The 24,819-nt window shown below is 34.4% G+C and overlaps 2 protein-coding genes and 1 pseudogene across 3 annotated transcripts; 2 read left to right on the top strand and 1 right to left on the bottom strand.

Moving 5' to 3' along the window:
- Positions 1 to 5,295: 5,295 nt before the first annotated feature.
- LOC132293470 (uncharacterized) lies at positions 5,296 to 8,175 on the top strand. The gene is made up of 6 exons (XM_059790971.1): positions 5,296 to 5,543; positions 5,855 to 5,984; positions 6,328 to 6,412; positions 6,508 to 6,555; positions 7,707 to 7,807; positions 7,899 to 8,175. The coding sequence occupies exons 1-6, from the start codon at positions 5,354 to 5,356 to the stop codon at positions 8,035 to 8,037; spliced, it is 693 nt and encodes a 230-aa protein (XP_059646954.1). The 5' UTR covers positions 5,296 to 5,353; the 3' UTR covers positions 8,038 to 8,175.
- Positions 8,176 to 9,845: 1,670 nt separating this feature from the next.
- Positions 9,846 to 18,098, top strand: LOC132293468 (kinesin-like protein KIN-5D; annotated as a pseudogene).
- On the bottom strand, positions 15,278 to 24,819 carry LOC132293469 (uncharacterized). Of its 2 annotated transcripts, XR_009477837.1 has the most exons (4): positions 24,546 to 24,819; positions 23,499 to 23,683; positions 19,034 to 21,158; positions 15,278 to 15,411 (listed from the first exon to the last, which is right to left on the bottom strand). XR_009477837.1 is itself a non-coding variant. In XM_059790970.1 (3 exons), the coding sequence occupies exons 2-3, from the start codon at positions 23,532 to 23,534 to the stop codon at positions 19,170 to 19,172; spliced, it is 2,025 nt and encodes a 674-aa protein (XP_059646953.1). In that variant the 5' UTR covers positions 23,535 to 23,683; positions 24,546 to 24,819; the 3' UTR covers positions 18,102 to 19,169. The 2 variants fall into 2 exon arrangements, 1 of the variants encoding a protein (XP_059646953.1); XM_059790970.1 differs by lacking the exon at positions 15,278 to 15,411 and having other exon boundaries at positions 18,102 to 21,158.

Genomic DNA, 24,819 nt, shown 5'->3' with positions numbered 1-24,819 from the left:
AATAAATAATGGAATGTGTATAATTTATTTATTTAATAAACATTTACATAAATTATATACGTAACATATTTTGCTTACCTTTTTAATATTTTTATTTTCATTTTTTTTAATTGACTTGGATTGGGAAAAAGGGTTAGGGTTATTTTATGTAGCCTATAAATATATAGCTATAGGTTGTAAAGGGGGGTTAGAAATATTCACGTGATATATACTGGAGAGATAGTGTTAGAGAGGGAAGGTGGAAAAGGAAGGAATGAGGAGAAAAACCCTATAGAGAGAAGATCAAGGAAGAAGGAGTTTAACTTTCGATCCGAAAGTTTAAGGCAAGTTCTTCTTCTATCTCTTTCCCTTTGATTCGTGTTTCTGTAAATGCCTAGAAAATTTTAGGATTTATTAAATACATAAAATTAAATAATTATGCATGTTTAATTAGGTTAGAATGTAGGTTTTATGAAATTGGTTCATATCTGTTCTTGTGTTATGAATTGATAAAATACATGATTTTGATTTGATTTCTTATGTGAATTTTTACATGTTTAAATTACGTATTTTTCATATCTGTGGAATGATGGAACGTATAAACATGCCTAGGATTCCTAAACATTAAATAGGGACTAGGTTTGGGTTTTAATAAATTTAAATAGACTCAATCATAATGATACTTGCTATTTGAATGTTTTAAACAAACGAATGGATTTAATCTTTTAAAATATTTTAGCAATTGAGATTAAATATGTAGGATGAATTGGATATAGAGAATCCTTATTTAACGGTATAATAAAATATCATCAGGTATAAGATTCAGTTTGTGTAGGACATATGATATAGGAAGTTTAAAGAAATAATAAGTCATTTCTATTATGTGATAACTTGATATCATATTTATCATAGTTATTTATGGAATGTTTGATGTATTTCCTTAATTGGTACATCAATTGTTGGATTGTGTGGTTTAATGCACCGGTATGGGACGGTGGCATTCTAGGGATGGATTAACTTATCAGTTAAGTCCTACCTATTTTATATAAGGGAATGAATTAACTAAAATGTTAAGTCCTACTTATATTTAAGTCAGGTCAGCTGAACAAGTTGAATGACTTATGGAGGATTAATTTATTATGTAAGGGAATGGATTAACTAAAATGTTAAGTCCTACTTATATTCAAGTCAGGTCAGCTGAATAAGTTGAATGACTTATGGAGGATTAATTTATACTGGATAGAATGGTCACTAGATCATATATATATAAGTATGGTGCCATAATATGAGCTTGAGTCTCAGGATCAATGGTTAGGGCGCGTATATCGCTAAGGATGTGTAGCTAAATATAGTGTAGTTGTGTACCCTGGTAGGTCTAGGTACTCATGCCCACTATATGTGCGTTTTGCATGTTGCCTACTATTCAGGTTGAGACAACCCTATAGTCTAGTGAGGTTCCTTTAGTGTGTATATATATATATACGGACTACTAGTTACAGTTGGATTGATTAGGATGTATACGTGTATCGAATCTCTGCTTGGACTGTAGAAGAGTATAACTTGTTTGTGGGCCTGACCCACTATTATTTTTCAAGTGTTCGTCACGAGTAGAGGTTGTTTGTGCTGAGCGGGGAACAGTCTACTTCATTCTTCCGATGCTATATAGGAGTTCCTTTATGATTCAGTTTCCTGTTTTAGATTACTGTCATTTGTTTAGTTTGGATTTTCTAGGGGTCCACACAGTATGGATTCTCGAGTTGTATTTTGGAGGATCAGTTGTATCAGAAGAGTTTATTAATTAATGGAAATATATTATGAGGTTTATTATTAGATTATCATTTTAGTTTCTTGTCAGTATTTTATTTATTCTTCTTTACTCTTTTGTACTCTGTGTTCGTTTATTATCAATTTGTTTTGATATCCTCGGGTATTCAGGCGTAGGCCTGGCCAACCCGCATTCGGAAATTCGGGGGTATCACATGCGGCCTCACCAAGCAGCATCCAATCCGCATCGCCCTCCTCTCAGCTGGTTATTCTGTCTTTCACCGTGGGCGCTGCGCGGGTGGATGGCTCTCCTCACAAAGGTCAATCAATTGATCTAGGGCAGGCACTGACTTAATGACGGTGGCATTTTTGGAAGAGTAGAGGGTAAAATAGGCATTAGATTAATTGAGGGTTGTTTTTGCACAAATTGAAAAGAATAAGGGTGTTTTTTGCACACCTTTTTAAATAGGGGGTAAAAGTGTTATGAAAGATATACTTCAGGGGTGTTTTTTGTACTTTCCCCTTTTATATATATATATATTTTATAAACTCCACAGTATAATATTCTTTCCAAATTTTTTTAAATCTACTGCCGTAAAAAAATTACTCAACAAAATAATAAAAAAAACTACACCCCCAATTTTTATTTTTATTTTTAAAAACCCTATTTAATAGGGACCCATAATTATTTAAATTGGAATACATTAAAAAATCAACTACCTAAAATATATATTACATTAACAAGTAAACTCCACAAACCTAATAAATAATCTCAATTTGAAAAATTTTAAGCTTTAGTTTTTTAAAAAATAACAATTATATATATATATATATATATATATATATATATATATATATATATATAATATAGCCCATTTCTTTCCTTCTCCTTGTTTCACTATTTTGTAAATTAATTATTTTTATTTTTATTTTTATTTACATTATATATGCCCAAATTAGACTGGCATATTTAAGCATGTGTTTAAAATACTTTTTATTTATAGATGGTATTGTTTTACTCTTTTTATATATTAAAAAAGGAATAATACTTAGGTCTCTACAATATACGCACTGCCAGTATATACTAATAATAAATAGACACGTCCTATTTTAATTATCAAATCTCGATTTGGTAAATGAATATTTACATATCATATTTGATTTGATGATTAAACAAATTATAAATGTGATTTTATTACTTTTTATGATTTGGTAATTAAAATAAGACATATTCATTTATTATTAGTTCACAATGAGTATGTAATAGATTCTCACTAATGAAGACCTAAATATTATTTTTAAAAAAATAAAATAGTCTATGTAAAATCTAACATATTACAGAATATATATTTATTTAATTTTCGCCTCTTTTTATACCCAATAATTCGGTCCCCCAACTATAAGTCTCTGGCCCCACCCTACTTTTTTGGCACTTTTTGTTTTTACTCACAATAAAATCTTGCCAAATCATGTTTTTAGGAAATATGATTAAAAAATTCCATAATTCCAAACGGTGGCAGCGAGGATTTATAGCATTGTCTATGAAGTTATTGTGAGTTGAACATGATTTAAAAGCAGGGTATGGTTATAAAATTACATAATTTCAAACGGTGACAGCAAGAATTTATAATAATAAAGTTATTGTGAGTTGAACACGATTTAAAAAGCAGGGTATGGTTAAAAAATTACTAAAAATCAGATTAATGTATTTGATTAAAAATAAATAAATAATAAAAAATGAGAGAGAGGGAGAATAGAGTGATAATGGGGATTTCACTAAAATACTCTTTTAACAAAATAATTTTTTTAAAGATTGCTTATTCTACAAGGCAATGCCTTTGAATCTATCAAAGTACTCTTAGGTCTAAGCCTCCATGGCTGCAATTGATTTTTTCAATAATAATAATAATAAGAAAAAGACATAGTTGTTGTTGCCAAAAATATAGGTAAAGTAATTACTTGAACTGGCAATCTTAATCCAGTTTGACTATTTAGTTCCATTAGTTGGTTGATTGAGTTGAACATGATTTAAAAAATATTAACTAGACCACAACTGGAGTTAAGACTACTTTGAAACCCAAACCAATTTGAAATCAACCGTTATCATTAATCTTATTTTTGATGATATTGTCATTAAATATTAGTAACGATATGGATTAAGTTTGATGAATCCATATCTAAGTAACGTGGGCTTAATAGGGCCAAAATTAACCCGGCAGAGAATAATGTGGGCCTATTTGGGCCAAAAAAACTTTGATTAAAACTGCATATTGGAGATCAATCTAGTTTGACCAATCCAAATCTAATCCAATTAAAACGTAATGTGGGCCTAACTGGGCCAAAATAAATAACTTTTATTACATTTGCCACTAGTTGGTCCGGCAAATACAGCCCACTAGTTTCGGTGGTGTGGATCCACCAACCCTCTCAATTTCATATTCGGAGACATCAATCATCATCAACATAATTTTCAAAACCAGGTAAACAGAATTTTCAAGCCCCAACCAGGTTTTCAAACATCTCTAACATCTAAACCTTCATTTTGATTTCTATTCTAATTTTGTTGTATTATTGCCTGTTAACTTTTTTTTTTTTTAGAATAATATTATCATTAGAACTTTTTTCGTGACAAGATGCATGAGCTCTTATTATTTAGTCACTCAATTAAGACGGTTTTATTGAGATTTGTGAAAAGTCAAATGAACTTTTTAATAAATGTTTTAATTTGTTGGTTAAATGTCTAAAATGCAAAAGCTGAAGATAAAACATGAAATTTCTTTTCTTTGGCTATGTTTTCTCAACAACAAAAGGAAGCCTTTGGACATTAGTAGAAACCTTAAACCCTAGCCTCCAAACCCTAGTTCTGAAAATTCCTTCCAAACAAAAAGTTCTAATTCAACCCCAAACAACTTATCTACACATCAAGCTAATAATGGCCAATTTCATAATCAATGGACTCAATACAAAAAAAGTTTTTCAACTAATTAAGGGTATCACAAATTTATAAGCACATAACCCCTAAATCCTAATTTAAAAATAAAAAAAGAGTAACGCTTTTAAGAGCGTTGTCTAATGAAAAGAATCATGAGCTCTCTATATTTAATTATTACATCTTTCAATTCATTGGTTAAAAATAGTGAGCTCGTGATTCTTTTCATAAGGCAACTCTCTTGAGATCGTTACTTTTTTTTTATAATTAAAATTTAGGGTTTATCTGCTTTTAAACTCATATTTAATTATTGAATTGAGACAAATTTTAATATATGTAAAAATTTAAATAATATATTTAATACGTCTTTCAATTCATTAGTTAAAAATAGAGCATTACTCAATTGAAAAGTGCAATCACTATTCACCCACAAAATAAAAAAGAAATGTTGATGTTATTTTTTACTAAGGACAGTGGAAGTGTGATTTTATAAATTCTCGTGGGAAACATCATTAATTTAGAGAATTACGGGCTCGGTATGTATATATTTTATTCTTACTAAGACGACAGCGTTTTCAGCACCAACTGCTGTAGTAGTCCTTCACTACAAACTGAACTCACTGCTCGGCCTAGCCAAAGGCCCAAAACTAAGAACACCTCTCTCTCTCTCTCTCTCCCCAAATGTCGATGATGAATCTTCTTCTCAGGAACACAATCAATTCGAACCGTTCGATTCAAGTTGGTCTTCCAAATCAAGGCCTCTCGTTGCTTCTTCGTGACTCGCGGAGACATTTCTCGACGACCGAAGCTGAAGTTGAACAGCCAACTCAGGACCCTCCTACTAATCAATTTATTCAACCCGTAAACAAAGGTCCTCACAGATCTCTAACATCTAAACCTTCATTTTCAGATTTCTGTTCTAATTTATCTGTATTATTGCCTGTTAATTTTGCATTAGGGTTTAGGGTTTATATGCTTATCATTTCTGTCATATTCTTAATTAATTGAAAACAATATTTGTATTGAATCGATTGATTATTCAACTGTCCATTATTAGCTTCATATGTTGATAAGTTGTTTGGAGTCTGATTAGAACTTTTTGTTTAAAAAGAAATTTTCAGAACTTGGGATGATTTTATTCTAACATATGTATTTGTGCTTTCTCTCTCTGGGTTATGTCAGGTTTTGTTTATGGAAAATTGTTTGACACAATGCATGCGACAAAGGGCTATATTCTCAATTTGCTCGAAGGGGAGTTGACCCGGGATGATATTAAAGTTGACTACAATAGATCATTTACGCCAAATGGAATGTAAATGTTCTCCTTGCGATGCATTTGGGGGTGTGTGTATATATATATATATATATTATTTCTCTAATCTAAATATGCATTGAGCAGTGTCAACTCTTCAACTGAAACGTTCTGGATCTACTTTTCCTGGAAGTAGACAGATAACATGGAGTTGAGATTAAATATGTTTCCCTTCTAGTAACATATAATTAGTTTATGCATTAAATTGCTTCTATCATTCAAATACATATGTATATATATATATTATATTGATACATATTTATATTTGTCGACATATGGTCTAGAATGGTTTCTTCCCATGCTCATAGTGATATTTTATTATTTATTGGGTGGTTGTGACCAGATTGATTCAATTCCATTCTCATTCTGCCTTTGAATATGCTCGCAAGGCGATTGCTAGGAAAGGTCGCTTGTTTAGATTGGAGAGGGTACGTCAAGAATGCATTTGCCATGATGTGGTATTTTATTTTTTCTTGTTCTGCAAAAGTTCATGTGTTCATAACCTTGATTTCTTTGATACCAGGTCAATCCCACCCGGTGGGATCTTCTTGCAAGTTATGATGGAAAAGCCGTAAGTAGAAGCTTTGCTTTTAAACTTCATTCTGTAGTTGAACTTTGGAACTTGGCATCTTGACATATTGCTTCTTCTAAGTTTTGATCATCTTGGTATTGAATTACTCGAGCAATATAAAATGACTTGTTATTCAAAGTACAATTTGGTTTGTTTGGGATCTAAAGTAAGCCACAGGACAAGGAGTTTGGTGCATTAACCGAAATTGAGAAAATCATATTTGAAAACATACATGAATCCTGGTTTATATGAAATATGTTGATGAAAGAATTAAAATAAGCTAATATGTTTCGTTTTTGTAGCCACATATATGAATTTGTTAAATTTTATTTATTACTTGAGAAATTTTGTAAATCACTTTTAGTACACATATTTCTAACCTTGTGACATTAAGTTTGGACTTTTAATAAAAATTTGAACTTTTATCATACGCGTTGTTAAGTTTGGACTTTTGAACAAGATTCTCCAGAACTATAATCGTTTTTAAAAAAATAAAATTGTCAAAAAGCCCGATCAAATGACTTTGTTAATGTATTAGGGAGTAAAAACCATTTTACATTTTTTTTTTTTAGTTGGTACTCACACACACATGTTTGGCTTGAACCCCTGACCTCCTTTTGGGAAGTAAGGGCCTAAAACCGCTAGGCCTCTGTCCCGTTGGTAAAAACATTTTACAATTCCTGAGTATTCCATGTCTTTTTCCTTTTTTGAAGTTTAAACCTAAAAATTGTAATGAGATTCTAATACCAGCGGAGTCTTTCATAGATTCTGCGAATAGTATATGTTATCTATAAATTTTTATAAAGTTGCTAACATTATATGATGACACTACTATTCTCCGGTAACTGAGAATCGTCACAACAAAGCCATTAATTGCAGGAATTTTTTTTTAACGAATAACTGGATTTTATGTGATTCTTGACACGTTAGAGTTTGAGGGCAAGGGAGGCAAGTTTTTTTAGGGTCAAACGGATATGTAGAATATGTGGTTGAAGTAGCTGGAGGAAAAGCTTCTGGTTGGAACGTTATTTGTTGAACATCTTTTTGGCAATTGTAATCTTCCGGTTTTAACGTTGTAACTGTAGTACTTCCATGTGATATTTGTTAAGTGACATATCTAAACTGAGATTATTTAACCTTTGCCTTTTCAGGTGTTACTGCAAGGAATTCCTCGCAATGCACTGCCTGATGATGTAGAGCGTTTCCTTTCTGGTTGCTTTTATGATGCATCTACATTGCAGTTTCAAACCAGGTTGATGCTGAATAGTTTGCCCAGAAGTTAGAACTTCCATTCCCCCCCACTCGTGACCCTTTTTACCTAAAGTAAATTTTTTGAATTGCAGGCAGGTGCAGGGACTCACAGACCCCATTAGGTTTGCAGTTGTACGTTTCCGCACACAGACCGAGGCGATGCATTGCTTCATTACGAAGAACAGAGGCTTCTGTCTCAACAGTCAAATCTTGCTGTGTGTTCTCCAGTAAACCACCCGCCCCCATCCCCCTTTTTTTTCCTCTGTTAAAACTTCCCGGATTCTATTTATCTGGCACTGTTTTGAGCTTGGGATTTTAAATGAGATCAATTCCTTACCTCAACATAATCTACTTTGATTTTTCCTGTCATATGAGGGGGAAATTGTGTTGTCTGATGTTTATCTTTGATGTTTCTAATTGTTCACCCTCGAGTTCTATAAGAGATGAAACTAATCAGCTTACAGTCTAGGAATGAGGGTGTTTTCTTTGCTGAGTTCTTTAATTTCAGCTTAGGTTTCTATTCTCTCAAAACACTTAAATTTTTTTTAAAAAAAATATCAAAAAAATCTTTATTTGTCTATTTATTTGTGGTGGCAAATATCGTATTGCTTAGCCTTTTCAATCTTCCACTTTGGAAGGTAGGAGAGGTTATAACTGGGTTACGAGACTTGGTAGTTTGTAATTAAGTATTAACTCTTAAAATTCAGTTATAACCCTTTATTTCATACAAACAGATTTGAAAGAGGAAAATAATTTCAAAGGGTATATATTTTTAGGTGTTTTAAGCTGTTTGTGGTTCATTATGTTTTTAAAGAACTTGACTGAAGCAGATTTATTCATTCAAAATTATTATTATTATTTTCATAACTTGAATTCTGCTTCTGGAGTTTCATATCATATCCAAGCCCTTGCTTTGATATATCGTACGCCTAGGTCCTCACTAGCATTTTGATTTTGCCCAGCCAGTGGCGGCCAAATCTGTATGAAAATCATTTTGCATGTATGATTAATTAAAATCTTAGTATTGATTTTTACTTTATTTTGGGTACAACAACATTATATTGGGTTCCATTGCAAACAAAATTTACGCCACAATATGGTTTATTTGTGTACGTTATTAAGAGTAGTCAAAGGGATTTATTTTCTTAAAAGATTTGGGAATAGGCCGAATCAAGTAATTAAAGTCAATATATTTGCAAAACAATGAGGAGGAGGTAGTTGCATTGATCCTCGTGTATGCACGCAGCCTTGTCTCTATGTGGTAGGAAAGGTCAAGTTGAATTGATTCAATGTTTGGTCCGTCTAGAATCCCTTATTGGTGCAATTGAGTAATGCCCCTTTATATAATTAATATGGGCTAATTTCATAAAATTCTTACTATTTTTAAATTTTGATTATAAACCTTTAATCTGTTTAAAAAAATCACTTGCACTTTAAAAAGTGATCAAATTACCCCAATATATATGGTCGTTCACCTGGCGTTGAAATGACAAATTTAAACTTACTATTTAATGTTAAATTTAAAATTAAAAATAATTTTTTTAAATTACAAAAATACCCTTTAATTATCTTCTTCAATCCATCTCCCCTCAAACTCACCCCTCTTTCTAAATTATTTTTATAATTTAAAAAATAATAATTTTTAGTTTTAAATTTAACATCAAATAATAAGATTAAATTTGTCATTTCACAGTCGAGTTAATGGGTCGGACACGGATAGTGGGACAATTTGATCACTTTTAAAAGTGTGTAGAATTTTTTGAAACAAATTAGGAGTTTATGATCAAAATTTGAAAATAATGGGAATTTTATAGAATTTACCCAATTAATATATGATATTTTTGGGGGCTTTACTCAACTTCTTGGAATTGTCTCTATTTACAATAAATGCAATTCAGAAAAGAAAATTAAATCAAAAGTAGAGTATGGGTTAATATAGACAAAGCATAGTAAAGTCTAAATAAATTTTGGGCAAACAAGATTAATTGGAGCAAATGGACTTTGAGTAATTTATGGAATAAAAGAGAAGTGTTATGGACAATCACTGGAGAGTGAAACCAGTAATTCTGCCATTAATTACTTAGTACATGGGCAAGAATGAGCAAAAAAAAAAAATTTCCCCCATACTCCAACTTGGCATCATCATCTATGCTGAAATGCGGCACTGTTTTCAATACATATGTCAAACCCATGTATTGGAAACGTGGGAATAAATGTTGTTTGGAATCCATCCATTATATACTCTCCATTAATTGGAAACACTCATGGCGGTAGAGCTCCAGAAACACATCAACCTGAGATTCCTGATTGCTACCACACGACACCACCATCTTTCAGAGGCATTTTCTCGAACAACTTATATGCATCGTCTGCACAAGCTTTTACCAATGTAACAACACTTGCCCAGAAAATCCTTCACTCAATTTGGACAAGCGGAGTCATCAAGAACGCGTTGTGCCCAAATTTGGGGTTGCATTTGTTCAATGAGGCCAACAAAGATGGAGACTAACGGTAACATTTTACCTTGGATATATATATATATATATAAAAGATTCCTGGACGGAGAGAAGGTTACAATACCCACGGCTCTTTTGCATAATCCTCCTAATTATTAGATGGTCCAAGTCCATTTGAGATTTCTTTGTAATCCCCAATTTCTCGATTTCATGATTGTGCATTGAGCGGGAGTGGAGACTCCCCATTTCTCATGTATCAAGGCAAATTGAGTAGTGGATTGGGCGAATAAGATTTAGCAGCCTTATTGTGCTTGGCAAAACAGTCTGGTTTCCGAACTCTGAATTCCTCCAGGTCATACCAGACCAATTATAAGTACAAGAGTATGGAGTATGACCGCATATGTTATTATATCACCAATTAAATCTTGTTATATAAACACCTGAAGTCCACTTAAATTTTAGTGGTATTTGATATGACTACAATTAAAAGGAACATCTATATTTATGCATGTGTCAAGATGTGCTTGAGTGAGTCGGTATGACTATAGGAAACATTTACTAATAAATTAGTGATATAACTGTAATATTGATGCTTGTTCCATGAAGACGGTGTCGGAAGGTGGTCTTTTTTGTGATACAAGGCTGATTTTTGTCATTAAGCCCGAAATCAATGGCCCATTGTGGAAAAAAAAAAGAAATGAAAAAAAGTCAATTTACTATTCTATTGGCATATCTTGTAGAACACCAAAGTAGTTAATACGGTATAGATTATTAACGGTCATATTATAAAAGTGCTTGTGTCATTGATGGCTCATTCTGAAACCATTTCAGTTCTTTAATTTCAGAAAGAAACCGCATTGATTTTAACTCTCTTCTCTCTCTCTCTCCCATTACCATTTGGTGGTGTTTGTATCTTTCACTGTCTTTGTATTTTTCTACATCTCAATTAGCCGGCCTTTGCAATACAAGAAGTTTCAACTCCATTTCACTCTCTCTGATGCTCTCTATTGGCCGAATATTAGTTTGTTTTCTCAAAAAAGAAATCGCATTCATTTGTTTGTTCTCTAAAAATATTATTTAGTAGTGTTCTAAAGTTGATGACCAAACCCAGTACTCACTCAGCGACTTTCCTTCTCCATTTTTATATTTGTTAATTCACCTCCACTGATTATCTTATTCTATGGCTAGTGACAAAACCAAAGTTTTCACAGCAGAATTATCTGGCACTGACCCTATATCATATTACATAGAATTTGGTTTATGCTTGATAGTTTTTTTTCCGTTCTTTTCTTTCTTTCTTCTTCTTGTTTTGAATCATTAAGTTCTTGTTTTCTTTCCTTGATAAGGCAAAAGGGGTTTGTGGAACACCAGTTATGGATAATTCTGAGTCACATCAACAAAAGAGGGGAAGTTTGATCCCGCTTTCGCCCTTCCAAACTCCAAAGTTGATGAGTGAAAAGTCCAATAGAGATTCAAGATCAAGCAATGGAAACTCAAGCAACAAGCATGATAAAGATAAAGGGGTGAATGTCCAGGTTATACTGCGTTGCAGGTGAGAAAGTACTAATTTCATTACGCTCTTCTTGTTCTGGAGGTGATTTTGAGAGAATGTGTTATTATGATGATTGTTGTGTTCTAGGCCGTTGAGTGAGGATGAGATGAGGGTGAAAACGCCTGTGGTGATCACTTGTAATGAAAAATGTGAAGTGATTGTAGCGCAAAGCACAGCTCATAAGCAAATAAATAGGACCTTTGTCTTTGACAAGGTTTGGTTCTTAATTTTGTTACTTTATTTGAATTTTTTCTTGGTACATTGAATTTGGTAGAGTTAAGTAGAGCATTTGTTTTCCTTTAGTGATCATCATTGCCGGTTTAGGTATTTGGTCCGACATCCCAACAGAAAGACTTGTACGATGAAGCTGTTGGTCCTATTGTCAACGAAGCTCTTGAGGGCTACAATTGCACCATTTTTGCATATGGTCAGACAGGAAGTGGAAAAACTTACACAATGGAAGGAGATGGAAGCAAACATAAGGTTTACTACTGTTTATATAAGTGAATGAGCTTCTTATGCAATACTGTATGCTTTCAGTGCATTAATCTTGGAATTTTTCTGCTTAGACCCTTTTTATTTTTTCTTGTTTTTGTAGAATGGAGAATTTCATAAAGATGCAGGGGTTATTCCAAGAGCTGTCCAGCAAATTTTTGGTACTCTTGAAGCTCAAAATGCTGAGTATAGCATGAAAGTTACGTTTTTGGAGCTTTACAGTGAAGAAATAGCAGATCTTTTGGGCCCAGACGACAAGTCAAAGAAGCCAATAGCTCTAATGGAAGATGGAAAAGGGGCTGTTTTTGTAAGAGGCCTAGAAGAGGAGATAGTTTGCACAGCAGATGAAATATTTGAAATTTTGGCGAAAGGGTCTGCGAAAAAGCATACTGGAGAGACTCTTCTCAACAAACAAACTAACCGTTCTCACTCAATATTTTCCATCACAATTCACATTAAGGAGTGTACTCCAGAGGGGATAGAGCTCATCAAGTGCGGAAAACTGAATCTTGTTGACCTTGCTGGTTCTGAGAATATATTAAGGTCAGGTGCAATAGAGGTATAGTACAAGAAAGTCCGAAGTAATTTCTTCTACTTTAGAACATTAGAATTTCTTATTACATATATTGCCATACCATCTTCTGTTATGGAATGGACTCAGAGGGTCTTGCTTGTCGAGGTTTAAAATATGGCCAATAATCATATGTAGCTAGTTCTCTCAAAGGAATAAGTACTACACTAGGGAATTTGACATCCAAGAAATACTTATATGCCAGGGAAGAGCAAGGGAAGCTGGGGAGATCAATAAAAGCTTGCTTACTCTCGGTCGTGTCATTAATGCACTAGTTGAGCAGTCCAGGCATGTTCCATACAGGTATGACTTTACTTCGGAAAAATTACTGGGCTACAAGATGTAATGCTATATCAAGGATGCACGATAAAATTTGTAAGATACTATGTGGCATATCAGGGCTAGCAAATTAACAAGGTTATTGAGGGATTCATTAGGGGGTAAAACAAAAACATGCATGATTGCCACAATATCACCATCCATGCATTGCTTGGAAGAGACACTCAGCACTCTAGATTATGCATACCGTGCTAAAAACATCAAGAACAGACCAGAGGTTGGGAATCTGGATTTCTTTTTGTTCATGCCATTCTTCAGCTTTCCTTTGAACATATTCTCTGTGCCTGCCGTGACAGTTTCAGCTTGCTACAACTTCTAGGTTAACCAAAAGGTGATAAAATCTGCACTACTCAAAGACCTGTATATGGAGATAGACCATCTTAAGCGAGGTATTTTAGTGCGTCAACCTTGACATTTTATGAGCTTAGTACTTCATTATTTATAAAGAGAAATGGGTGCTGAAAAGTTCCAACACTTTATTATACTTAGTATCTGATAAATATGATATTATGCTATATTTTTCTGCCTTTTACCAGAGTTACACGCCACAAGAGAGAAGAATGGCATCTATATACCACGGGAAAGTTACCTGAATGATGAAGCTGTGAAGAAGGTCGAAATCCCAACCATTTAGTTTGATTAACTTGCTCTTATTTCACATGACAACAATGTAGAGTTTTGTAATAAAATAGGCATTAACGCTTGTATGTGCCCTTATGTAGGCAATGGCTGAGAAAATAGAGCGCGTGGAACTTGATTCAAGGTTTAAGGACAAGGTATGTATCACTCATTAGGGAATTTTACAGATCCAAAGAATCTTCCTTCAAGAATCTCTGCATAGAGGCTTGACAAAAATTTGTATGTTGGGAGCAGCAAATGATGGAGCTTCAGGGGCTCTTCATTTATCAGCAACAATTGACTGCAGAATTAAAAGAAGAACTTGCAAGGACCCGGGTATTTGTGTAATTGATGGTTCAACTTCTCAATTTTCTTGGATTACACAGTGCCCTTCTTTGTTTTGCATCACCACAAGGGGCTAAAGTCTCTATATTATGCTTTTGACTGCAGGGAGAACTTGAGCACAATGAAAATGCTTTATTTGATATAGAAGATAGATGTAGACAAGCAAATGAAACAATTAAAGAACAGGAATACTTAATTTTTAATCTGCTTGGATCTGGTAAGTAAAGAGCCATAAATTTTCTCTTCTTCTTTTTTTTTTTTTTATTGGCAAAATTTTCTACTACCAATGGTACCAATATAGTGGTTGTAAATTAATCTGTTTATTACTAAAATAATGTGAAATGTTTTCTTGGGGGAGAAATTTTATGAAAATAGCTTGACCGTCAATTTAGAAAATCTTTCCATATCTCTCCTTTTATTATTTTTTAGTATTACAGTGTTCTTGGTTTTCTCTATACTACAAGATAGGTCTCAGATTGTGATATCATTGTTATAATTTAGAGAAAGCACTTACCGAACGAGCATTTAAGCTTCGAGACGAGCTGGAGACTGCAGCATCAGAGGTGTCTGGCTTGTTCGCCAATATTGGTTAGTCTTCTTCTTATAAGGAGTTGACCATGTCACTGATGTCAATGGTATTATGTTTCGAAGCTTGAGGCATTTACATTGCTGTTTATGTTTCTGTAAACAGAACAGAAGAATAAAATAGAAGACAGGAACGAAATTCTTATCCAGAATTTTCACACACAATTAGCTCAGCAGCTGCAAGTTTTGCACAAAACTTTTGCACATTCTATGGCACAACATGAGCACCAACTGAAAGTAATCGAAGCTAATATACAATCCTTTACATCCACAAAGGCCAGGGTAAAATCTAAATGCTTCGTTCATGCATGCTCCTGTATTGGCAATTAGATCTCCCATCTTTTGGTCTGTGTGTAGGCAACCAGAGAACTTCAAGTAAAGCTCAAAAAGTTGAAAGACATGTATAGCTCTGGAATTAAATCTTTGGATGAGCTAGCTGGAGGAGTAGGTGCAAATTTTGAGTTAGCTTTTGGTAATATAAATTCAGTAGTATCAAGTCATTCTTCTTCCATTGTGGACGTGAGTATTGCTTCCCTTTGGCGGATCTTCAACTATTTGTCATCTACTTATTGCTGATTTTCACCGACACTTCTATGCAGCTTTTCGGAGAACTTTCTTCAGAGATTGATGCCGTACTTGATGATCTGAAAGGAAACCTTAATAATCAAAAGGAAGAAATAGCTGCATTTGCAGAGCAGCAGCATGAGGTATGCAGCTGGTAGTTATAATTTCATCAGTTGCAAATTAAATTGTTTATAACTTTGCGTCATTTTCCCCCTTTTCTTATTATATTTCTTCCTTTGGTACACCAGAGTCACTCCAGAACGTTGCAGACAACTCAGTCTATTTCTAGAGTTGCAGTGAATTTTTTCAAGACTTTAAGCATGTATGCTTCCAAATTGACACTAATGGCGGAGGAAGCACAAACAATGAGTGACCAGAAATTATGTTCACTTGAAAAGCAGTTTGAGGTAGTTATTTTATCGTACATTAAGCGTCCTTCTACAAGATACAAACATGTTTTTTTATTTTATTTTTATTTTTTATGGTTTTTGTTGCTTCTGTAGGAGCATGCTGCTAATGAAGAGAGGCAGTTGTTAGAGAGAGTGGCAGAGCTGTTAGCAAGTTCAAATGCAAGGACAAAAAAGCTGGTATGCACCTATTAAAACTGAAATACTTTACCTTAATACTAATAAACTGCTATTTCCTGGGGAGTGAATGACGAATTGATTGAACTCGCTAAAATAAAATGCAACATTAGTGTTACTCTTATTTAGTTCTACAGTTTGCATTTCTTTCAACCTAAGGTCACTAGCCCCCAAGATCTTTGTATCTCTATAAGTTAAAGATAGGTTAATTGTGGAATCTTGTTATTTGCAAGTAAATTTTAGTTTAAATTATTTCTCTAATAAGTAATGATAGGGGATCCGAAAAGGAATCATCGAATTAGTATCGAATTTGACGTGGTTGGTCATTCTTATCACGTGTTAAACAATTATTTTTGGAAACTGTTTCAGTAGATGAGGTGGACAAAAACACGTCAGATTTGATACTTATTCGGGATTATTTCATCGGTCACCCTATCATTATTCTTCTCTAATAAAATAGAACAACAATATGTTATCAGAGTTCCAGTCATACTTTTGCATCCTATTTATCACTAGAATATTGTTTTATTTCACTTATTAATGCATATATTTATAAATTTCCATGTTAAGCAGCAAGCAGTAATTATTGAGCTTGAAGTTGGTTTAATTTCTTTGAAGAAAATTAAAATTCTTTCCGTTTTCTAAGAATATATGTATATGTTGTATTTTAGGTTCAAGCGAAAATGGATTGCCTTAGAGAAAGTGCCTCAAGTAGAACCAGCAAGCTACAGCAGGAAATGTCAAACATGCAAGATTTGACTTCTTCTGTCCAAGAAGAATGGACAAGTTATATGGGAAAAACAGAGGCTCAATATATCGAGGACTCTATTGCACTCGAAATTCAGAAGGTTGGCTTTGTAGAAGACATCAGACACTGGTAAAGGCGACTTCCTGACAATGATTACGATGATTTAATAATATGTAACGCCGCTCTATTTGCTTCACTTTTCAAAAAAATAAATAAATAAATAAATGATGCCTGAGCATATCATTGAATGTGTTTGATCCCTGATATTTTACTGATATAATGTGCAGTATGACAAAGGCGAGAATGGTTGCAGAAAAATGGCAGAATGCTGAAGAATCTATTCTTGGTCTACAAAGAAGAAATGTTAACTCAGTGGATTCAACCATCCAGTAAGTTTATCTTTTGAGATTAATCCTTTTTTTTTTCTTTTTTTTTTAAGATATGATTTTATTTATTTATTTATTTTTAATTCTCCTGGATTTGTTTACTTAGGAGTGCCAAGGAAGATAATCAGATGATCCGAGATCAGTTTTCTTCTATTGCCTTGTCAATGCTTGAAGAAGCAGATTCTACACACACGAGTTTTCTTTCTTCCATTCAGTGTAAGTTCATTTTCACATAGAAATGGATTTGCAATGGTGCTGTCAATGGAGAATCTAGAAGCCATCCATGCCAGTTTTTTATTTTTAAATTATTATTATTATTACAAGAAATGACTCTTTTGCAGATTCACTGAAACTTGATAGCGACAATCATGCAGAAATTATTTCCCTTCTTGCACCTTGTTATAAGGATACGAGAGAAATGAAAACTGCTCACTCCCACAAAATCCTCGAGATCACAGAGAATGCAGGGAAATGTCTGATAGATGAATTCATGGTAAGAGAACCAGGAACTGGGTGGGTGTTTCCGCTGTCACATACAATTTCTGTTACACACAGTAGGCGAATCAAATATGATGCTCCCATATTTGCAAATTGTAACGATGAAAACATCATTGGTTGTGGGAAAAAAATGAAGTCATCATATTTCCTTCCCAGTATCACTCTTTTCACTTTTGATCAAATATTCATCCATATGTATTCTGTTTCTAACAATCAGGTGGATAAGCCTTCGTGCTCAACTCCAAGGAAGAGACTATTTGATTTACCAAGCACGAAATCCATCGAAGATCTCAGAACTCCCTCATTTGAGGAGTTGTTAAGTCATTCCAGGCAGCTGGATCAGTAAAGCAAGAAAATGGAGATGTAGATAAATCCCCAAGGGCATATGAGATTGCAGCATGGTGGGTCAGTGAAAGCTCAAGTAGAAAGCAAGCAACAGCTTGTAATAGCTCTTAGAATTTTTTATTTTTATTTGTAAATTTTTTGTGAGTAAAATAGTGTGACAGTGAGCTGCAATGGATTAAGCAGTTATAATCTATTCAGTTTTTTCCCCCCCCCCCCCCCCCCCCCCCTTTGTCTGGAGATCTGAATTTTGGGATATATAAATTTTGTAACTTCTTGTGTGGAAGTAAGACTCTGCTTGTAATGAACTAATCGAACAAGTTCAGGTGACTTAATGAAGAATACCTCATTTCTTACTCATCTACAAGGCGCCATACATACGATGGATATTGCTTGGTTTAAGGCAAAACTGAAATTACTCCTGAGCTACCAATGAAATTTTCTGTAGATCTTTAATGTCAAAAATCAGAAATACTGTCTATCATGACATCTTGGGTTGAGCTAAATCCTTGATTACTGTTTCTCGAAGATGTTAGAACCTGCTGGAAAATCAGAAGCATAGGTTTATTTTTTAGTTTTCAAGAGAAATTCAAACCACATCAACAAAGGCCTGTTCATACAAAAAGTATCAAATCAAACCAGACCATGGAGTGTGTGCGCGAACAATATTTCTAACCCAGATCAAAGGTAGATAGATGCACAGAGGAATTGGTTTTCACTTTCCTAACTCAACCATCCGAGTCAGTTTAAATTGTTTAACGTCCAGGAGCTCGGCCTTCCTGGCTGGAATTGACATTAACCAACAGATGAGAGGTTTACATGATGTCTGCAAATTTGATTACTACTGCTTAAACAAAAACTTGCTCGCCGTGTGATCCTTTAGTTTAAAGCTTCTACGGTCTATAAATTTAAATATGTAATGTAAAAGTTCATGTGGTTCTGAATCTTCTGATAGCTGTCTACAGTCGGCTATTGCAATTAGAAAAATCAAAATTATTTTTTCAAAAGACAATAAATATCAGTAAGAGTTTCCTGATCAACTAGCATGTACAATGTCGTTCAGATATCTACTACAGTCAGCAGTGACACTTGCAATAAGGAAACTCTAAATTATATTTCAAAAGACAGTAAAATTTAGGAATACCTGGACCACTCTTCAAAATAAGCTGGCACTTAAAAGAGACCCGTGAACCTTCTTCATCTATACATTGAATTCTCTCATTTTCCTTCATGCACATGCCAACTTGTCTAAAGCCAGATTGATGTTCCAGTGTTTTCCCCTATTGCTTATATCTCAATCTAGAAGAGGTACCGTCATTCTCGAACTCTTCTTCTTCCCTTTCTCCATGTAAATAAACCCACAAGTGCCTGTCTTTATCAAATTGTACACAAGGATCACGTTCATAGTGCAAGCGGTCCAAAGCTCCACTCACAACTTGCTTAACTTGTAATTCAGTAACGTCTTCCACTATATGCTGTGAGTCTCTTACAAGAGTGCAAACATCAGCTCTGGTACCAATACTTCCAGGCAATCTAGCAGCTGCATCTCTCACAAGACACAGAACGGTAACCTGGGGTGGCCGATTATGTTTAAGCATGAAATGATCTCGGGCCCTTGCTGATGGCTTACCACTGCACCTTCTCAGAGGAGCAACCGCAGATTTCCTACCATCAAGCGCTGTATAACAGAAGGCACTGTCAGGAATCAAGTACCTCAAAGTTTCCTCTCTACGGAAATAAGCCTTGACTTCGTCAGAGCTTGGTCTAATAGTGCCGAGACTCCTTTGAACTCTCACGCCATTAAATCTTTCTGTCGCATTGGAGGGTTGCATCAATATTATAGGTGGTGCAGGGAGACTTCCAATTTGTTGAAGCGCCTCTTGCCTATTTTTCAGCCAGTTAGCAAAGCAATCAACCAACTTCACAAGAGTTCTCTGAGGAAGGCCCCACGCTTCAGGAGACGACTCTTCCTCAATATGACTGTCAGGTGACAAATTTGAAGAAACTGGGCCGATCCAGCACCAACTTTTGCTGGACTTTTCATACATTGCAAGAGCCTTCCAACCCTTTACTCCTAGAGGTGCTGCTCTAGAAGAAAAAATCTTGAGAACTCCCCTGACTAAATCTAGCAGTGGCTCCTGGGTTTCAAGAATACTATAGTCTCCAGGTTTTGATCTCACACGCTGCAAGATTTCATGAATAGTGAGATAAGACAAGCTCTTTTCTTTCGTTTGTTCTGAATTCAAAACACCCCGTTTTTCACGAGAATGAAACTCAGTGACATCTTCAGGACTTCTCTTTCGAATACCCTCACATTGGCTTCGTCTTCTTTTGCCCTCTCCAATATGCTTACCAATTGCTAAAGCATATTTCTCTGCATGCGGAGTGACCAGTGCCATGCGAACAGCAGAAAGAAGATGTATAATGGAGAATGAGAAACCAGTATGAAGAGTGGGAGTGAAAAAAGTAACCTCCTGCTGCTTTGCTGATCTTATAACAGGCTCCACATCATCAATGGCTGTCCTTTGTGAAAGAAGCATACCATAAATTAAGCCACTATCTAAAGAACCAGTTTCAGGATCCTCTTTATGTGAAGGCAGTTTCTTTTTCAATGAAGTAGGTACATTGATCAACTTTTTGCATCTAGACTTTGAATGATCATATTCTTCCAGTCCATCCAAGTATGTTGTATCCGCTTTTGCTTTCCGCTTCTTTGTCACCATCGTGCTCTCTGAAAATTTTGCGCCTAATCTGTCATGACCATCACTTGTACAAGATTCAATATTTTGCCAACCTTTTCGGCCCAATCTACTTGTCAGTCCTCGACTATCTGACAATCCATGCATTTCACGCGAATCAAACCGCTCTTCTGCCACATGGAAATAGAACTTCCTACATTTTTTTGACTTGGGAGATGAAAAGTTATTCTCAACTTTCCTACTCTTCTCTTTTATGTCCATATGTGTGGTCTTTGATAATGAAAATTTTAACTTTTCACCAGTTACCTTCTTAATTTTTCCATGTCTCCTAAATCTGTTAGCATCCTGTCTATTATCATCAGCCAATAAAGTTGTTGGCAACTCACCGTCTGGCATCTGAAAAGCACCATAGTTTCTTCTAGAAGAAGCCATATAATCCTTAGGAAAATATGAAACACCGTTGGCAAGTTGTACCAAAACAAGGGCTGCATCTAAATCTCTCTGGTCAAGCATTTCACATGCCGGTTTTTCTACACAATGCTTTCCCCTTATCTGCGCCACTTGTCTATCCTGATAATAAAGAGCCACGAAGGAACCACGAGTTATATATTGAATCAAATACACTTGTATCAGGGAGATAATTCCAAAAGGTTCATTCACAACAGGTTCTTTTGGCAAATGCCAAATGATTGCCAGGTAATCTTTTCAAAATTGAAATTAATAATAACTTTCATGATTAAAGCAATTTTCAGTTTTGAGAAATAAGAGGCCATTCTAACCACTATTTTAGAGTTGAATTTAGCTTTTACGATCAAAGCTACCTTTACAGATATGAATCCAGTACAACGATTTTAAAAGGTCACTTGCAAAATGCATGTGAGCAGAATACCTAGCATACTACCATTGTGCTTTTGCCCTTTGAATAATGCAAGCCATTTTTAATTTGAATGATATTTTTTTCTTTAACGTCATCGCTCCAAAAATGAGAAATGACAATAACAGTAGCATGGCAAATGGCAATCAATAAAGTTTCAGTAACAAAATGTCTATAGGAAGTGAGTCCTCGTACTCACATGAGTATCAGCCGGTTATCTAAGAACTGGCTGATTCCAAATGCGAACGACCGTTATGGCTCACAGCCGGCCGGTTCAACTCAATATCTTAATTTTCAATTTTTTTTTTTTCTTCCAAAGACAAAGATGCTTTCTTCTTATAACTCAGCATCCTTCACTAATTTTTCAAAGACTTCCGATGTGGGAATAGAATATCACATTGTATTCTTAAGCCTCTACATGTTGCTGTTTATAAGTACTGATTCCATATCTACTCATGTACATCCTTCCGATATGGGAGCAAGGTCTATGCAGTAACATATATTTTATGTATTCCATTGATCTATTCTAATAAAGACACGCATGTATACAGCTTAATGCGATATTTTAAAATAATTTTTTTCCCATACAAGTTTCAAAATCAACCTTCTAAAGCAAGGTGCTTTTAAAGACGATATATATTATTCCGAAATTAAAATTAGCAAAGACATGCATGATTAATGTCTGCTAGATGATATTAGGGTTAGGGTTTTACCATAATTTCCATGTGCCGTCTCACCTACCCATAGTTATCATGTATAGGTTTACTTTGGCAACACTCAGACACCTACCCCACATCCTCCCCTATATAAACCCTTGTATAATGGTATTCTTGGATCATTCAACTCAATCAAATATATATTTCTTTATATTCTAATATGGTATCAGAGCTAGGTTTACTCCTTTTTCTTCTTTTTTAATTTTTGTTGTTTAAGTTCTAGGTGGTATTCCAATAATCCATCAACCACACATATTATGTTCAGTGTCAAAAACAGGTCCTCCAAAAGTCCTTTCGCTGTTCTGATCATATCAAGCGACAGCTTACTGTCCCGAAGCCACCAGAAACAGCTGGAAAGGAGCTTGCATGTGCCGCCACAAGCATTGGCATTAGTTGTGGTTCTTATTCTTAATTGGGTCAAAAATACTTGCACCACATTGTTCAACCATACATGTGGAACTTAACTTGATTTCTTCCGTTCAGGTTTATGGCCTTGACCATACATGTGGGAAATAACAAATACTCCACTGATATGCAACTTTTTATAACATAACTTAACAAAGATGATGTTTTTAGTGAAAATCTGTAATTTTTATTGAACTAAGTTGCATACATGTGGGAAATATGAAACACCATGTAATTTTTATTGAATTATGTTTCAGGGTCAATGTCATAAAACTGAATGGAAGAAATGAAGTTAAGTTCCACATGTACGGTCGAACAACGTGGTGTAAGAAGTTTCGACCTAAGAATAAGAACCACAACTAATGCCAATGCTTGAAATTAATCATGCATGTCTTTGCTAATTTCAATTTTGGAATAATATATAGCTGTCTTTAAAGCACCTTGCTTTAGAAGGTTGATTTTGACACTAGTATGGAAAAAAAAAAAAATTTAAATATCACATTAAGTTGTATACATGCTTGTCTTTATGAGAGTGGATCAGTGGAATACATAACAGATATGTTACTGCATAGACCTTGTTACCACATCGGAAGGATGTTATAAGAGTAGATATGGAAGCAGTAATTATAAAGAGCAACATGTTGAGGCTTAAGAATACAATGTAATGTAATTTAGGCCTTATGTGCCAGGTTAGAAAAAAATCACGACTACAATAACCGATTCCGTTACGTTATGCAGTTGCAGGGCCGATTCCGTTACATTATACGTAATAACATATTATTAAACATAAGCATGTAGAGGGCTACAAACAGGTGAAGACAAGCAACAAGAAGAGTAATTATTCTTTTCTATAAGAATTTTTTCTTTGCAATCATATCAAATTCAACCTAATAGTTTTACAAGAAATTGACTAACCAAATGTTTCATGGATCCCTCAAACTTCAATGTCATTTTTGAAGTCCGATTGGCACATCATTCTACTTCTGCACATTGAAAAGGGACATCTAACCTTGAACTTGAAGTGAACCTTTCACAATGACCATTGCTGATCAAGTAATTCTGAAACTTCTATCAATGGGACTACATGCAAGAAAAGCCAACTGAAACAATAGAATATAATTCTTGGAATCAGAAAAAGAGTAGCAGCTACTTCTCCCAAAAAAGAAAGGTCATAAAAGCAAATAAATCAAGATTTTAATCATAAATTTCCCACATCTGCTACTTCTCCCAAAAAGAGTTGTAGAAATCCCTTATACTATTCTTTTTCAAAATAGGTTTCATCTTCATCTTGTGTCATGGAAAGAGGAATGGACCCAGATAAATAGGTGAGAAAATATTGGAAGGGCAATAGTGGTTTTCTGTAATTTAAGTGCGGGCAATTTAAAAATTTTGTAGGTACATAATTAAATAATAATAATAATAATTCAGGGGGGCAACATGTCTGTGCCGCCAATATCCAAAGGCATAATGCAGACTTAATTATTCAAATATAAACACAAAACTATACCCAATTTTCATTCATCATAGATACATACTAGCAAGAAACACAAATTAAAAACTACACACAATTTTCATCGATCATACATAGATTATAGATAGAGAGAATAACAATTACATAATTTCGCAAGCAGGACAAGAAATGTAAATTGATCTTAAACATATATACATGGATTATAGATAGAGAGAGAAAACACACACATATACACCTTGGTCAACAAATATTAGCAATCCATATCAGCAATGTACTCGCATTTTTTGACAAAAAAAAATTAGCCTATCTCGAACACAAAGAAAACCCCACTGGACTTTAGTAAAATTCTTTAGCAACTAAAATCAGTCTTTCATTTTTCTCACTTATTATCGGCAAACAATGGATACCGATTAAATATAAATATCAATAAAAGTTCATGAAAATGTTATATATATATATATATATATAGGAATTGATGAAAAAATACATACTCTGAAAATTTGAAGAGTCGTGGTTTAGCATTGACCGTTTGGTTTAGAAAGCGAAATGTTGTGACTGAGAAACCCTTGAGAAAGAGAGAGAGAGTAGAAGCGAACGGGGCGTTTTTATGTATGTATGCGTCAAAGAGAGAAGGAAAGAGGAAGACGACGCTCAAGGAAGACGACGCTGACGTGGAAGAATATGAGTCGTTTGATGGAGACTGACAACGCGTAACGCGAAAAAGGGTCTGCTGATAGGGAGAGTTTAAGGACGAAAAGGGCTTTA

Source organism: Cornus florida, unplaced genomic scaffold (assembly GCF_030987335.1).
Source record: "Cornus florida cultivar Cherokee Brave unplaced genomic scaffold, ASM3098733v1 CherokeeBrave_3.0.0_Hap2_Chr02, whole genome shotgun sequence".
Lineage (NCBI taxonomy): Eukaryota > Viridiplantae > Streptophyta > Magnoliopsida > Cornales > Cornaceae > Cornus > Cornus florida.
Note: the sequence above shows the minus strand (reverse complement) of the source record. Positions and strands in the feature narration are given on the sequence as shown.